General features: G+C 21.1%; 6 protein-coding genes across 6 annotated transcripts; 2 read left to right on the forward strand and 4 right to left on the reverse strand.

Moving 5' to 3' along the window:
• Window positions 1-68: 68 nt before the first annotated feature.
• SRAE_1000269800 (Hypothetical protein) lies at window positions 69-5,328 on the reverse strand (the record flags this gene model as incomplete). The annotated part of the gene is made up of 3 exons (XM_024649804.1): window positions 69-2,801; window positions 2,850-5,132; window positions 5,194-5,328. The coding sequence occupies 3 exons, from the start codon at window positions 5,326-5,328 to the stop codon at window positions 69-71; spliced, it is 5,151 nt and encodes a 1,716-aa protein (XP_024503645.1).
• A 1,514-nt stretch (window positions 5,329-6,842) lies between these two features.
• Window positions 6,843-7,171, reverse strand: SRAE_1000269900 (Hypothetical protein; the record flags this gene model as incomplete). Its single annotated transcript, XM_024649805.1, has 2 exons — window positions 6,843-7,025; window positions 7,088-7,171. 2 exons carry the CDS (start codon window positions 7,169-7,171, stop codon window positions 6,843-6,845), a joined length of 267 nt encoding a protein of 88 aa, XP_024503646.1.
• Window positions 7,172-7,884: 713 nt separating this feature from the next.
• SRAE_1000270000 (RNA-binding S4 domain-containing protein) lies at window positions 7,885-10,036 on the reverse strand (the record flags this gene model as incomplete). Its single annotated transcript, XM_024649806.1, has 3 exons — window positions 7,885-8,058; window positions 9,626-9,675; window positions 9,721-10,036. 3 exons carry the CDS (start codon window positions 10,034-10,036, stop codon window positions 7,885-7,887), a joined length of 540 nt encoding a protein of 179 aa, XP_024503647.1.
• Window positions 10,037-10,161: 125 nt separating this feature from the next.
• Window positions 10,162-11,700, reverse strand: SRAE_1000270100 (Selenocysteine-specific elongation factor; the record flags this gene model as incomplete). The annotated part of the gene is made up of 4 exons (XM_024649809.1): window positions 10,162-10,943; window positions 10,992-11,282; window positions 11,355-11,488; window positions 11,555-11,700. 4 exons carry the CDS (start codon window positions 11,698-11,700, stop codon window positions 10,162-10,164), a joined length of 1,353 nt encoding a protein of 450 aa, XP_024503648.1.
• A 141-nt stretch (window positions 11,701-11,841) lies between these two features.
• On the forward strand, window positions 11,842-12,045 carry SRAE_1000270200 (Hypothetical protein; the record flags this gene model as incomplete). The annotated part of the gene is made up of 1 exon (XM_024649810.1): window positions 11,842-12,045. The coding sequence occupies one exon, from the start codon at window positions 11,842-11,844 to the stop codon at window positions 12,043-12,045; it is 204 nt and encodes a 67-aa protein (XP_024503649.1).
• A 3,561-nt stretch (window positions 12,046-15,606) lies between these two features.
• SRAE_1000270300 (Histone H3.3) lies at window positions 15,607-16,017 on the forward strand (the record flags this gene model as incomplete). The annotated part of the gene is made up of 1 exon (XM_024649811.1): window positions 15,607-16,017. The coding sequence occupies one exon, from the start codon at window positions 15,607-15,609 to the stop codon at window positions 16,015-16,017; it is 411 nt and encodes a 136-aa protein (XP_024503650.1).
• Window positions 16,018-16,706: the final 689 nt, after the last annotated feature.

Genomic DNA, 16,706 nt, shown 5'->3' on the forward strand with positions numbered 1-16,706 from the left:
TCTAATTTATTATTAATTACTTATTTTTTTTATAAAAATAAAAGAAATTTTTATGATATGTGTTATTATTAATAAAATACATCACTATGAACTTCAAATGTTCTTTGATTATTTCTTTCCCATAATTCTTTTTCTAAATCTTCTATTTTTTGTCTTTGAATACTGATTAATCTTTCTTTTGCTTCAATCTTATCTTTCAATATTATAACTGAAGCTAACTGATTATCTTGAGTCATCCTATCCTCGTATTTTCTTTTTAATATATTATAATTTTCTTGATACTCTAATAATTCTAGACGCAATTTTGTTACTTGTTCTGTTAGTTCCACGCATTTAATTTCTACCATTCGTAATTCTTTTCTTAACATTTTTTTTTCTTCATTATCAGATGAATGATTTCGATATGTTGTTTCATACCCTGAATCCTCTTGTATTATTATTTCCGGAATTGCATTTTTATTATTTGTATACTTATCATCCACTTCAAATACAACCATTTTATTTTCATTTTCTACAACATCCTTACTTTTTTCAAACATTTCTTTTTGTTCAATTATTTCTTTCTCTAATTTAGAAACTTTCTTTTTTAAATAAATATTTTCATTATGTAACATTGTTAATTTTTCTTTTAATGTATCTATTCTTGCTTGTTGAAGTGTCATTTCATCTCTCAATTTATTTTCTAAAATATTTGCCTCAGATTTAACAATAGCAGTTCGATTCTCAATATTTTTAGCTCTTTTCATTGCAGCTTCTACACGTAATGAACCTTTTTCTTCATGTAACTGTTCTATTAATCTATCTCTTCTTTCTATTCTTTCTTGTAACTCTTTTTGTTCTTTTTTGGATTCTGCTAATTGCCTTTTTAAAATATTTATAGTACTATCAAAAGTTTTCTTTTCTTTCCACCTTTCAACAGAAGTATTTTCACTACGTATTTTTGTTTTATTACTTTTTTCTAATTCAAAAACTTGTTTATTTAAATTTTCTATTCTTTTTCTCATAGTTACTGCTTCTCTTCGTAATTTTGTTATTTCAGTTTTTAATGTTTGATTTTCAACATCAAGATTATTAGATAAATCACATGTTGTTTTTCTTGTATATTTAGATAATTTTTCAGATATTGCAGTATTTTCATTTTCTAATTCTTTATTTCTCCTTTCCATATTTATTACTTTAGTTCTCAATCTTCGTATTTCATTTTTTTGTTGTAATATTAACATATCTTCTCTTGTAGATGTAATACTTTTAACATCTATATTAGAACTTTTGATACTTTGTTTTTCTACTTCATTATTATTACTTAAACTACTAGCACCACTACTTGATGATGATACAACACTACTAGATGAATTACTTCTATTGGTAGTTTTATTATCATCATTTATGGTAATATCTACAGTTTCATTAATTTTATTTGAACTTTCACTATTACTACTACTTTTATCTGACATAATAGTACTATCTTTTTTAAAAGTATTATCATCAATAGAAGTCTGTAATCCAACATCACAAACATTTTTTTCATTATTTTTATATTTATTAGTTAAATCAAGATAAGCTTCCTCTAATTCTTTTAGTTCACTTATATGTTTTACACATTCTTTTTCCTTTAAATTAAGAGTTTCTTGAAGTTTTATATAAAGATTATTTTGACTAATATCAGGTGTTGTTTCTTTTGAAGTTATATTTGATGAATTTTCTACCATTTTTTTATTACTTTCTTTAATTAATTTAATTTTTTCATTAAAATTATTATCCATATTTTGAACTTCAATTATCATTTTTTGTACCAATTCTTTATACTCCTCAATAGATTTATTTTTTTGTTTAACTTGATTTTTGTAACCTTCTATTGCTATATGAGCAGTTTTTTTAATTGATTGTATTTCTCTTTCATAATCATCTGAATTATCTATTATAATTGTTTTAATATTATCATGATTATCTTTATTATTTATATAAATATCTTCACTTTTAATACTTGTTGTATCATCTATATTATCATCTATTTTATCAATTTTTTTTAAATTTTCAGAATTTTTGAATAAATTTTCATAAACTTTAAAATCAATAGTTTGTATTGGTGTAATTTCTAATGGTTTAACAGTCAATAAATATAAATCTTTGTTTAAATTTTCTAAATCTTCATTAATATGTTTAATCTCATTTAATTCTTTTTCTTTTGTTTCTAATTTTCTATTTAAACTTTTTATATTATTATTTAATGTCATATTATTTAATATATGAGCTTGAATAATTTTTTGATAATTTAAAATATTTGAATCTTTTGATGATAATTCTTTTATACTATCTTGCATAGCTTCTAAATTATTTGTTAATAATTTTAATTTATATTTTTCATTTTCAATTTCTTCTAAATTTTTTTTAATTTCATTTTTATTTTCCTCAATTATATCCATTTTTTCTTTTAACATTGCTATTTCATCAACACTTATGCTGTAAAAATTTTTACTTTTTTCTCTTTCTAAAAGTCTTTTTAAGTGCATAATACCATCAACTAATTTTTGTCTATCATTTCTCCACTCTTTTTCAGCTTTTTTAGAATCTATATAAAGTTTTTTTAACTTCCTTTCTAACATCATACGATCATCTTTAGTTTCCTGTTGACTTGTTAAACAATTTACAAATTTTCTTTGAATAGCTCCAATAAAATCTTGTAAATCACTTGCACTTCTAAAAGCTTCTAAAAAATCATTAATCTCATTACATTCTATTTTTAATTTTTCAACTTCCTTTTGCCAATAATCACTTTGATTACTAATAACTTCATTTAAATTCTATAAAAAAATATATATATTATAGATTATTAATATAACACAACATACCCTAAGCATTTTTACTTCAGCATTCAATTGTTCTTTAGTTAAATTGTCATTAATATTATTATTTAATATATCAATTCTTGTAAAAGCAGTTTCATTAATATTTTCTTTATTCTCTCCAGTTATATTAAAAAATTGAAGCATTAAATTTTTATATTTCTCTACAACTCTTTCATACTCAAATTGAGGAACTGAATTTATTAAATTATTTTGTAATCTAGCTATTTCAATAACATTTAATTCATTTTGAAACATTATTTCCTGTATTCTTTCTTCACTATTTTTACCTAAACATTTTATTTTATTTTCTTTTTTTTCAACTAATAATTTATATGTCTCTACTTTGTCTTCTAATATACGTTTTTCTCTTCTAATATTTGCATTTTGTATTTCAACATAAACTAATCTTCTGGATGACTCTGATAACCTTCTTATTTTTTCATCTTCATCTAAATTAATTGATGATAATATTCTTTTTAATTCTTGATTACTTATTTTTTGTTTTTCTAATTCTAGTGAAATATTTTCAACTTTCTCTGAACATTCACGTTTAATAGTATCAATTTCATCTTTAACTAATTTTGTAGAATTTTCAGATTTTTCAATTTTTAAAAGTTTAGTATTCATTTCATCAATTATATTTTCTTGATTTTTATATAATTTATTTAATTTTATCAATTCATTATCTTTATCCTCTAATTCTTCTAGTAATCTTATTATTTCTCCATTTAAACTTGTTATAAGAAGAGCACTTGCTTCTAGTGATGAATAATTTTTTTCATAAGTTTTTTCTTCATAGTAATTTGAAGAGGGAGAAAGAATAATATTTTTATCATCAATAGATTTAGATCTTTGAAGTTTCATCCTTCTTTTGTGTTTTCGCTTTACTCTATTTATATTATTATTATCTATATTATCTATGTTGTCTTCCTGAATTTGTTTATCATTGATTACATTGTCATTTTCTTTATTAACTTCCATTTCACTAAGGTGAATTTCCATTAAACTAATTTTTTGTATTAATTTTGCTATTTGATTATCCCTAAATTTTATTTGTTCCTCTAATCTTTTAACTTCTGAATCCCCATCACCAAATGCTGCTTTTCTTAATCTATCTATTTCTTTATATAATTTTATATTTGCCTCCTCCTTTTCAACTATAAGATCTTCTAAATTCTTTTTTTCTTTTATTAATAATTTATTATCTTCATTACTTTTTTCAAGTTTTTTATCCATTTGTATTAGTCTAACTCTTAATCCAGCTGTAGGATCTTCATCATTATTACCAGTTTTTTCACTACTTCCAAATAATGCTTTAGCTATTTTTGTTGCTGCTATCAATTCTTCTTTTAATACTTCCATCTCTTCTTCATAATCTTTTTTTAAATTTCCGGATTCTGTTATTCTTTTATATTGTTCAATCTCATTTTGAAGAATTTGTATTTCATTATTTAATCTCTCAATCGTTGAATCTTTTTTTTTCACCAAACTATTTAATTCTTTTCCTGTAATTTCATCTTGTGTCAATAATTCTTGTAAGTCATTGTGTTTCTCTTTTAATTGCCTTTGAAGTAAATTATTTTCCTCAACCAAATGACTAATATTTACCTCAGCTTCTGTCATTTGTTTTGTTAAAGTATTATATTTTTCAGTAGTTTCATTTATTAATTCTGTAGCATCTTCTAATGCTGTAGTTACCCGTTCAACTTCTTTTTTTAATTTATTATTTTGTTCCATAACATCTTCTAATTGTGTACTTAATTTTAATGCCTGTTCATTTCTTTGACGTAACTTTTTAACTTCCCATTCATTTTTTTGATTTGAATCATCTTTTCTACTAACTTTTCTATTTAATTCTTTAATTGTATCTTCATATTGTGCTAATTGATAAGTTTTCATATTTTTATCTTTTTCTAAATTAGAAATTTTCATTATTAAATTTTCTTCTTTTTCTCTTTGATCAGCTAACTCTCTATCTCTATCTCTTCCTATTTGTTTTAAATGATTATTTTCCTCTTTTAATGTATTAATTTCATCTCTAAAAGCTTCCGTTAAATCATCATATCCAGCATCATTTGTAATTTTTTCCCTTAAATTACTTAATTCTTCAGCATATATCTGTCTTTCTTGTTCCCAATTTTCCTCTTTTTCTGCCATCTCAACAGCCTCTTTTTCAGAAATTTCTTTTAATTCCTCAGCTACAGTATGCTCATATTGTATTATATATTGCATAGCACGAATAATTATACTTATATTTTCGTATGATTCATTTTCAGATAAATTAAACTAAAATATGAATTATTTATAAAGAATATTTATATATATATATATTAAGGTTATAACATACATTAATAAGTTTTTGATACCAAAAATTATAATTTTCAATATTATCATTTCCTTTAAAAAAAGTTTCATATAGTGCTGTATAATTTATTTTATTTAAATGATCCTCATTATTTTGTATATCCATTACTTCATTCATCTTTAAAGGGATTTTCGGAGAGGGAGAAGATTTAATGAAATTCCAATTATTTGTTTTCTTTTTTTTAAATTTTTTTTTATTTAAAAAAATATATTTCTACAAAAAAAAAGAAGAAGAATAAATAACATTTTTTCTTAAATTAACAAAACTAAAGTTAAAGGACCAAACAACTTTTCATAAGATATTAGTTAAAATGAGTGAATAATAAAGTATTATAATATATATATACTTTTATATTTACTATTAAATATAATTATATATAATGAAAACAAGAAAAAAAAAATAAATTTGAAAACAATAAAGTATATGTGAAAAAAATAGCATCTATGATAAATATATTTATAAAAATGTATTAAATTAATAAAGAAATATATATATATAGAAGTTCAAATAAATTTATTATATAATAATAATATTTTAAATATATTATAATAAATAGAGTATACAGTGTATCATTTTAATGACACAATACCATGAAGACATAATATATTCTATTTATTATTCAAGGATAAAAAGTTTAATATACTGTTACCATAGAAACTACCGATATTTAAATAATAATTTACCTTAAACTTTTATATAATACAAAATTTGAAACTTTTGCTTTTAATATTCTTTCTACAAAATATGAATATTTGATAAATTAGTTGTAGTTTATCATTAAATATATTTATATAAATATTTAAAATAAAAAACAGGTAAAAATTATAGTCATTTCTTTAAAAAAAAGTATGGTAATTTATTGGTACTCTTAAAAAAATAATAATTAAAGTAAATTTTTTTATAGTTACTATTAATTTTTTTTTAAATCTATTTAATATTAAAATTAATAATAATAAAAATTTAAATTTATTCATAAAAGTAAATGAATTTGATATAAAATATTATAACTTACAAAATTTGTATATTAAATTATTAAAATTTAATAATATTTTAAATTTAAAGGCACAGTGAAAAAAAAACTTATATTTAAAAAAAAATGTTTTTCTTAATAAATAAAAAATTTTTTAATATAAAACATATATTTTTTATAAATTAACTTTTTCATATAATAAATGTTAAAAGTATTTTAATATCTTAAAATATTTGTTTGACTTATTGGTATAGATAATGATTATCTGTAAAATAAATACCATTTCTTACTTAAACGTCAGCATAATAATGAATAAATTATAAAAATTGTTATATCTTATATTAATTTATTTTTTTTTTCTATATTTTATATTATTACAACACAATAAATGAAAAAAAAGTAAAAGCAAAAGATAAACTATTTTATATTTTAAAAAGTAATATAAAGAAAATCAGACAAATAAAAAAATAATCAAATTATCATAATTTTCTTTTAAAAAAAAAACATTAACGTTAATAAAAGTTCTATTTAATTCCTTTTTATTTATTTATAATGTTTAATGATTTTTTAAAATCATTTTTGGTTTATTGAAGAAAAAGTTCATAGTAGATTCATTAGTATATATTGTAATTCATATAATTAATTGTTCCTTTTTTTTTATTTATTTTTTTCCACGAAGCATAACATATCTTGGTAGGAGACCTTGAATATTTGATCCTTCATAATCACTCAGCCCATTACCATAATAATCTCCACCACTACGTTTATCAAAAGCACCAAACCCTCCATTGTCTATTGAGTCAAAGGCTCTTTTATAGAAACGATCAAATGATGGTGGATGAGGCTAAAATATAATTATTTTTCATTATAAATAATAATTTATAAAAAAAAAAAAATTACACTTACTTTTTGTTCTTTTCCAAAACATAGAATACATGAAACGAAAAATATAGTAAATACAAAGACAGTCAAAAGTTTCATATTAACCATTGTTATCTTTGACATAAGAATAATTTTAAAATTAACTAAAATGGTTGAAAAAGAAAAATTGATAACATTATATAAGTAAAATAATTTAATAACATTTTAAGTCTGTTAAAAGTACATGAAATATCATGTAAAATATATTTACTGTGACATGAATTATAAAATTTACTTCAAAGTATATCAAACTTTTTTAACTAAGAATATAATAATAATTAAAAAAAATAAAATGTGACTATTTATATTCAAAAGATATAATCATTTGTAATTCTAAAGATAAAGTTAATGGTCTTCATATAATATTAAAAATAAAAATAACAATAGAATGATATAAAGCTGTGAAATTAAAAATATTGTAAATTTAAAAAGTCATTATAAATATTCAAAGAATATTATATGACAAATATATATTATAAATACATGTCCCTTTCTATGATCCAATTATCAGGCTACTTAGATAAAAAAAAAAAATTTTTTTTATCCAAAATTTTTGTTAATATAATATATATTAAGATAAATAATGTAGATAGAAGTAAAAATTTATAAATTATGACAATGAACAAAGATAAATGAGCAAAATTATTAATATTTCTGCCAAAAATAATAAATGAAAAAAAAATTAAAAAGGATTATTTATTAATTAAAAATGAATTTTTGGTTGTGAAAAAAGAAGGAACAAAACTTATAAAATAAAATAGTTTTAATGATAAAGAATTATTTTAAAACTCTTTTTTCCACTTTTCAACTAACATATTTCTCCATAATTTAACTTCAATACAATAACCATTTTCTTCAAGTAAATAGTCTTTTACACAAATTCTACTGATTTGTGCCAATTCACTGTTTTCAGGATACGTTTGCAAAAAAACATCTATTACGTCACCTTTTTCAACCTAAAGTATTATATTATATTTTATTTTTAACTATAATTTTTTTTTAATTTTTAATAAACTCTAACAATATTCACTATAAATAATTACTATTAAGAATAATAATAATTTTATTTATTTCTATTCATAATCACTAATACTTGCCTAATTTGCATCTTAATAATAGATATACTATTATAACAATTATCAAAATATTCTTTTAAAAATATCATACAAAATATTATTTAAAAAAAAAAAAAAGATTATTAAAATAACAAATATTTTAGTGGTATTGGTTAACCCTCTCCCTCATATATAACATATTCATATATTATAAGTAGAAAAAAATTAATAAAATTAAATTATTAAGATTAATAAGAAAAAATAGATTAAATAGATTAAATAAGATATATTCTCACATAAAATATATTTAAAATCATAAAAATAATTAAATCACATAACCATAATTGATAGTTCATATTTTTTTTAAAAAAAAGTAAGGTAAATAACAATAATAATAATAATAATATCAAAAGAAAAATATTTCTTTAAGCTAAAAGTATTAACAATTAAATAAAAACAATTTTTAAATGGTCATAGAAATAAAAATCTTTTAAAAAAAATAGAAAATATTGAAAGTTAGTATTCATTATGATAAATAATTTAAATGTACTCAAGGGATCCCCTTGAAATAATAGTAATATTAATGACAAATTTTAAACTATGATGAATTTTTTTTTGTCAAAATTATATAATAAAAATGTACTTAAAAAGTATTTTTTATCCTATTATTCACTTAAGTAAAAGTATCCAAGTTTAATTGATTAAATTACTTTAAACATTAGAAAACAAAATATTGTAAAAGATCTAATTTTATGAAGTAAACTGTAATAAACAATTTTATTTAAATTAAAAAAAATTTTTTTTCCTTTCAACCCACGTATAAATGTAGAAAATTTTATTTAAAAATAAAATTATTTCTTTATATTTTATAACAATTATAGAAATTTGGTGATATGTAAATCATTTAAGTAAAAAGTACAAAAATAACGGAAAAAATGCGCCCACTTATTTATAATTAACTAAAATACTTTCGATATTATCTTTAAAAGTGTTATTTTCTAAAATTAGACGTCATTACGTAAAGCATATTAAATAACTATAAAAAACAATTTACTAAATATTTTAACAAAAAATTACCATATAAATTAAAAAAAAAATCAAACTGAAGGATAAAAATATTAAAAAAAAATTATCCTTATAAGAAATAAGATATGAGAGGGTTTTTTTTTTGTAGTATAATAAGAAATTTTATCACAACAAAATATTTTGTATGAACAAAATTCAAAATAATAATAAAAAAAATTAATTAAACGAAAATAAAAAAATAATCAAAGATTAAAAATGTAGTCAAAAAAAAAAGACTAAAATAATTAATCTATTTTTTGATGTCGTCACTCATGATACCTTAAAATTTTTCATTTCACTTTAGATAGTAAATAAATAATTTAACTAGAAAAATACTATTTATAGTAAATAAAAGATAAAGTTTGATAAAATATTTTTAAGATAAACAAATTAATCAACTTACATTATATGACTTTTTTTTTAAAAATTCATCGTTAACTTTAACTTTCCCTCCTAAAATCAATTTTTCAGTTTCTGTACTACTTTTTTTAACCATACGATGAATCAAAGTATCAATTCTTCTACTTCCAATATGAACTGATAAATCTTTGTAATCTTTTGGTAATCCATCATCAAACTCAACTCTTTCCTCATCTTCATTCTCTTGTAAATTAGAAATTATTTCTTTAATAGCTTGATTTTCTTTTTCTCTTCTCAATTTTTTAACTTTTCCTTCACACAAAGGTGTCGTAAATAATTTTCTTTCAAAAATATTATCAGAAATAAGTGTTTTTTGAGATGTTTGTCCTAATCCCAAAGAATAAGCTAATTTTAAAGGGTTTTTTAACATATTTAATTTTAATACTCTATTCATTCTTGATAAATTTTATAAAACTAAACTTAACAAAAAAAAAATAACATAAATTATGAAAGATAACAAGATAAAAAGGGAAATAATACCACTAACCACATAAATTAATTTTAAGATAAAAACTTTATTTAATCTTTTTCATCATACTGTTCAATTCTCAATGGAATGTAAGATTTAAGTGATTGATTATGAAGATATTTTTTCATATATAAATAAATTTTTGCTTTTTTCATCTTACCAATATCATCATTTGATAATGGGTTTTTTGAAATAACTTTAAATTTACCCGTTTTACCAAATGTACTCTCTATTTTACCTTCAATACCATTATCAAAAATAACAGACATATTTAAAAATGTTTCAATTTTTGTTTCTTTTTTAAACATATCTTTACAGATAATTGTATTATCATTTTCAATTCTATCAACAGTTCCCTCTTTTTGTTTACACTTGTATAATAGTATATCATTATCTGTATCAAGAATTTTTTCAATATTTCCATAAAAAGCAAATCTACATGCATGAGTATCTTGAATGTCAAGTTTAGCTGTCATGTAAAATAATTTATCTCCAACAAATATTGAATTGTTTAATTTTAAGATTGCATGTGTAGTAGATGATTCCAATTTATCCTGTAACTCATAATCATTTCCATCACTTTTTAAAAATAAACATTCAACCATAACCATTTCAAATCCAACAAACAAATGAATTTTTCCTCTACTATTTATATTACTTTTAAACTGTTCAATTCTTCTAACATTAACAAGTATCTTTGAAACTTTTCTTACAACATTTTTTTCACAAACAATAAATCTTGACAATGATGTTGTGTCAAGAGAAGATACCAATAATGCTACCCTCTCACCAGCTAAACCCTCTTTAACAGGAACTTTCCATGATTGGATTCCTTTAATTTTTTTAGTTTCACTTATTTCAGGAATTATTATTTCATTACCAATTTTTATTACTCCTGAAATTATTGTACCAGTGATTATATCACCTTTGCCTTTGATTGAAAAACAATGATCAGCATACATTAAAAAAGAACTTTTTATGTCACGTATTGGATTATAAATAATTTTTTTTAAACTTTCTATTATAGGTGTAACACCAACATTATTAATATCTTTCAATGACATTCCTATAATTTGAGTACTCTCTGATATACCTAATTTTTTCAATAATAATGGTAATTTTTTAATAGTATTTTTCCATTTCTCTTCCTCAACCAAATCAATTTTATTAACTATAATAATTATATGTTCAGGACATAATACAGAAGCTATTAATAAATGTTCTGCCGTCTGAACTTCAATACCTTTAGTAGCATTTATCACAATAATTGCACCATCAAAAATTGACGCAGCAGAGAGGACTGTTTTAATTAAAGAAGCATGCCCAGGACAATCTAAAAGGCATATCCTATTCTCTGATACAATTAAAGAAGAAAATCTATATAACAAAAATAAAAATGTATATACAGATTAATTATAGGATAAAATAATTTTAACTTACTACCCTAAATCAATAGTATTAGCACGGATATTTGGATTTTTAGCATGTTTATCAAACGCAGCAGTTGATCCTATCTCTGATAACACTTTAGAAAGAGTTGTCTTACCACTATCAACATGACCAAGAATACCAAAGTTTAATGATTTCATGATTAATTTATATAATTTTTTTAAAAATATATATGATAAATCTTTTTCCAAAATGTTTTTATAATTTCCTTTGAAGAAATATGCATATATATTAATCATCATTAAGTTGAACTGTCAACAATTATATTTAGTGTGTGCGATATGAATTACAAAAGTGTTGATGTTGAAACATTTGATGGTCTTGTATCACGTTCTGGTTTTAAAAATCCAATGGACCCATTAGATACTTCATTAGGTGCATTTATATCAAAATCAAAGAACACTCAAATGAAATTATCCAGTTCTGAGAGAAAAAAAATACAAAAGGAACAAAAAAAAGAAAAAAGTTTAGCAAACAAGAAATAATTTTTTTAACAAGGTTTTTGTAAATAAAGGAGCCTTCTATTTATTTATATTTTGTTTGTAATTCAAAAATTTATAAAGTAATTTCAACTTTACCAGTGAATTTTTTTTATATATGTGTCATTAAATTATTCTTTTTATATTTAGTGTAAAATAAATTTGAGAAATTTTATTATCTGATGTTAAAAATAATTCTTCCTTTTTTTTATTTAAAATAAAATAAATTATAGTTATTATAATAAAATTGACATGCTGTTTTGAATCGCATCATTTTTCATACATCTAATAGATAATCTTTATTTGTTTTACTTTTAATAAAATAAATATAATAGGTACTTAATGGTGTAATTTAGCATCAATTATATTTTTATTTCACAGAATATTCTCCCTAATTATTTCACTACATTATTTTAAATGTCAAATTTATTTTTCATATAATTTTTTTTATGAAAAATATTACTTAATCTTACTATGTTAAAGATAAAGTTAACATGTCATGATTTTTTATAAAAAAAAAGACATTCAGTATTTTTTATTTCTTTTATATTATTTATTTATTTATTTAATCATATTTTAAATTTCATTATTTATCTTTATTTTTCTTATCTTATTTTATTTTATCATTTATAAAAATATAAAATGTTATTAATTGTATAGTTTGAAAAACCACAAAAATAAAATCCCTATCATGCTAATTTCTGCATATCTTTCAATAAAAATTTTTTTTTTATCAATTCACGAATTAACTTCTACTTAACTAGATATGTCAAAACATTTTAGTATATTTTATTTAAAAATTTTTCTATCTATCGATTATTCTTTTATTTGATATTCTATCTCTGTTAAAATATACATAAGATCTTCCACGACATTACTCATTTAGTATTAAACTTTAATTTCTTTTTAACTATTTAAAAATATTAAATTTTATCTTTACAAAATAAAAAAATGTTTTCTAGTAAAATAAATGTATTAGTTAATCCTTAAAAATGTATATATTATTATTTATTTTTCTCTATCATTTTTATTTATTAAAAAAAATTTTTTTTATATTAAGTTCTAGTTCCATACATGGACATTTAATTGTTAAACAGAAAATATTTATTAAAACCTCACAATTTGTATATATATTATCTTCATATCGTAAGATACATCACAGAGGAGATGAATAAGAGGAGAAGGAGGAGGAGGAGAAGTTGCCGCACCACCGCAATATAATGAAAAGAATATATAATTACGATGGTGCGGGAAAGGGTTAGAAAATAACGAGAAAAGTATTATTGGAAAAGCTCCTTTGCCTCTATGTACTTATCATTTATTATTAACTTGTTTTGTTTAACTTAAAATAATTGATTGTCTCATTTTTAAAAAAGTTCTATAATTATAAGCTTAAAATGTTTAACAGTTGTTTCCTTTTATTTTTTATATATATATATATTTTCTCCATTATTATTATAAACAATTTATATCATTCTTTTTATTTTTTTATATTAAAAATTATATTTCTCTTATATAACTACAAGGAACAAAGTTTACTTGTATATATCTTTTAGATGTTAAAGATAGAATAATAAAGTTTATTTCTATCAATTTAAGAAAATCTATTAATAGAAAATAAAAATTAAATTCTGATGTATAAACGTTTTATGAATTATTTATATTTCATTAGTTAAGAAAATAAACCAATTTTGTATACATTAATGATATATATTTATTGATATATATATATATGTATTTTGTCAAATTTATTGTGTATAAATATATAATTTTATCTATAAAAATACATTTACATTTTATATTAAAATTTGGTTGTTGTATATAAATCTTTAACCTGTCAAAGTAAAGAAAGTTGTTTCCTTTTTTATTTAGAGTATAAATTTTGTATATATTATTAATAATATATAATGATAGTTATTTTTAATGAGTTAATATATTTAACATAAATATATCTTAAAAGAACCATATTAGTAATATCTTTCTTTATTATTTGATTATATTATTAAAAAAAGCTTAATCAAAGAAGTATCTTTGTACCTAGAGTGTTTATCCCTTTTTATACTTGTTTCTTTTAATCGTCTCATTGTGCTTTTATTCTATATATATAATAATGATATTACTGATACTCTTTTTCATTATCGTAAGTAAAAATGTTGAAATATATGATTATATTGCATATGTCTCTATCTGTTTTCTGTGACGTCCACTCAAAATAATAATAATATATATGTTCCTTTATAATAAATATCATATATAGCACAAGAAAAAAGGGGTAGGACTTATAAGTTTGAATAATATTTTACTATTTTATTTCTCTTCTTCCTCTTTTTCATTATTGTTTTCTATACATTTTTTTTTTTCAGATAATTTTTCTTATTCAGTCAAACTTTTATTTATACTCTTTTTTTTTAAAATTTTGTATACATAGGTTAGTGAAAAAGTCTTCATTTTTTTTATAAAACACACATATCAAAATTTAAATAATTTATGCTGTAAAATGTTGTTTTTTTTTATTATTAAATATCCCTGCAATTATATTATTCTCCTTTTATGACACTAACTAGGATATATATATATGTATATAAAGATTGCCACGGATTTTGCATATATACATACATTCATTTGTCATTTTCTTACTATCGAAGAAGGTTGCTTTTTAATTTCCTCTCACTACATTATATTTTGCATTTTACTGGCCTTTTTATATTTTTATATATATCTACATCCGATTTTACCAGTCCCTTTTTCTTTATACTTTTGATAAAAATTTTTAACTATTATAATATATATATATATGTAGTTTACTTTCTTCATACACATATATATATATATATATGCATACAGACACTTACAAACTTTTATCAACTATCGTCTTCTAATGATTATTAAGTTTTCTCTATTTCTATAATCGTCCTTTTAAAGCTATTCTCCATTAAATTTTACTTCCTATTACCATATGATATATAGATTTTCTCGTTTATATTATTCCTCATCCACGTAGGTATCTTTTACTTATTGATGTTAATAAATAACAAAAGATTCATAGGCGCATTACAAAAAAAAAAAAAATTTTTTTTTTCTTCTAAAACTTTTAGGTCACGTGCTTTTTTTTATAATTCTCCCTGTGTTATATAATATTTATTATTGTCAATCGATTAGTGATGACGCGTACATAGATTGATAAATATTATATTTATTAATACATTTTTTTTTAGTATTTTTTTTCCCTCCTTTTTCCATAAAATTATGAATTAATATTATTAATTGTATGAATATTCTTTTATATCATCATCGATTGTTACATTTGTTAGAGTATTTTTTTTTTGTACATTTACTAGAGGGATATTTTATTAATTTCTTTTGTATATTATTTTGTGTGTTTACCAAAGGATAAAAATTTTTTTCCATGTACTTTGTTGTATACTCTTTCTTTTTTTTATTTTAATCCCTTTCTTATGACGCGAAATGATTAATATATATTGATAGTTTCTTTTTTTTTTTTTATTTTTCATTTATTAAACTATATATATAATTTTAGACTAAGTGTCAAATTTCTAATCAAATACAATGGCTCGTACTAAACAGACAGCTCGTAAGTCAACCGGAGGAAAGGCTCCACGTAAACAATTGGCCACCAAAGCCGCCCGTAAATCAGCCCCATCCACTGGAGGAGTTAAGAAACCACATAGATACCGTCCAGGTACTGTTGCTCTTCGTGAAATTAGAAGATACCAAAAGTCAACTGAACTTTTGATCAGAAAACTTCCATTCCAACGTCTTGTTCGTGAAATTGCTCAAGATTTTAAGACTGATCTTCGTTTCCAATCTGCTGCTATTGGTGCTCTTCAAGAGGCTGCTGAGGCTTATCTTGTTGGATTATTTGAAGATACAAATCTTTGCGCTATTCATGCAAAGCGTGTAACAATTATGCCAAAAGACATCCAATTGGCTAGAAGAATTCGTGGGGAACGTGCTTAAAGGAAAGCATTATAAATGGATACCTAATTATATAATAACTGATAATCATACTTTTTTTTATATTTCAATTTATTATCGATTTCATGGAGGTAGTTATTAATGTATCTTCTCCAAAGCTACCTTTAACACATCCATTTTTTCTATTATTTCCCATCCTATGAGTCCACATATTCGTTTTTGAACATTCAATATCTATAAATGTTTACCCCCCCTTAATATTATATGTTCCCTTTCGATACTGTTCGTTACGAGTATCTGAACAATGGTTATGTTTATTTCCTTCATAATTAAAAAATGCTTAATGAACATAACGAGGAGCGATCTCTTGATGTCGTATCGACCTACAAACAAAAATTTCTTATAATTCTTTTATTTTTTTACTTTATAATGTGGACTTTTTATCTCTTCTTTTATATAATTGTAATCAACTTTTTTATTTTTTTATAATAAAAGTTTTACTAGAAAAGTTCTTTAATAGTATTTTATAAAAAGAAATCAAGTTGGTTGAAATTTTTTTTTTCTGTATTATATGACTCCAGGAATGCAATGTGTATCATTTTTTAAAAATGATGTTTGATTGTAAATTAAAAAAATATTTATGAAGATCATAACTATCTGTTGACTGACATTATAATTGTTAAATTGTATCCATTAAAACTTGTGATAATTATATGAAACAATTGTTTTTA

This window comes from Strongyloides ratti (assembly GCF_001040885.1).
Source record: "Strongyloides ratti genome assembly S_ratti_ED321, chromosome : 1".
NCBI classification, from domain to species: domain Eukaryota; kingdom Metazoa; phylum Nematoda; class Chromadorea; order Rhabditida; family Strongyloididae; genus Strongyloides; species Strongyloides ratti.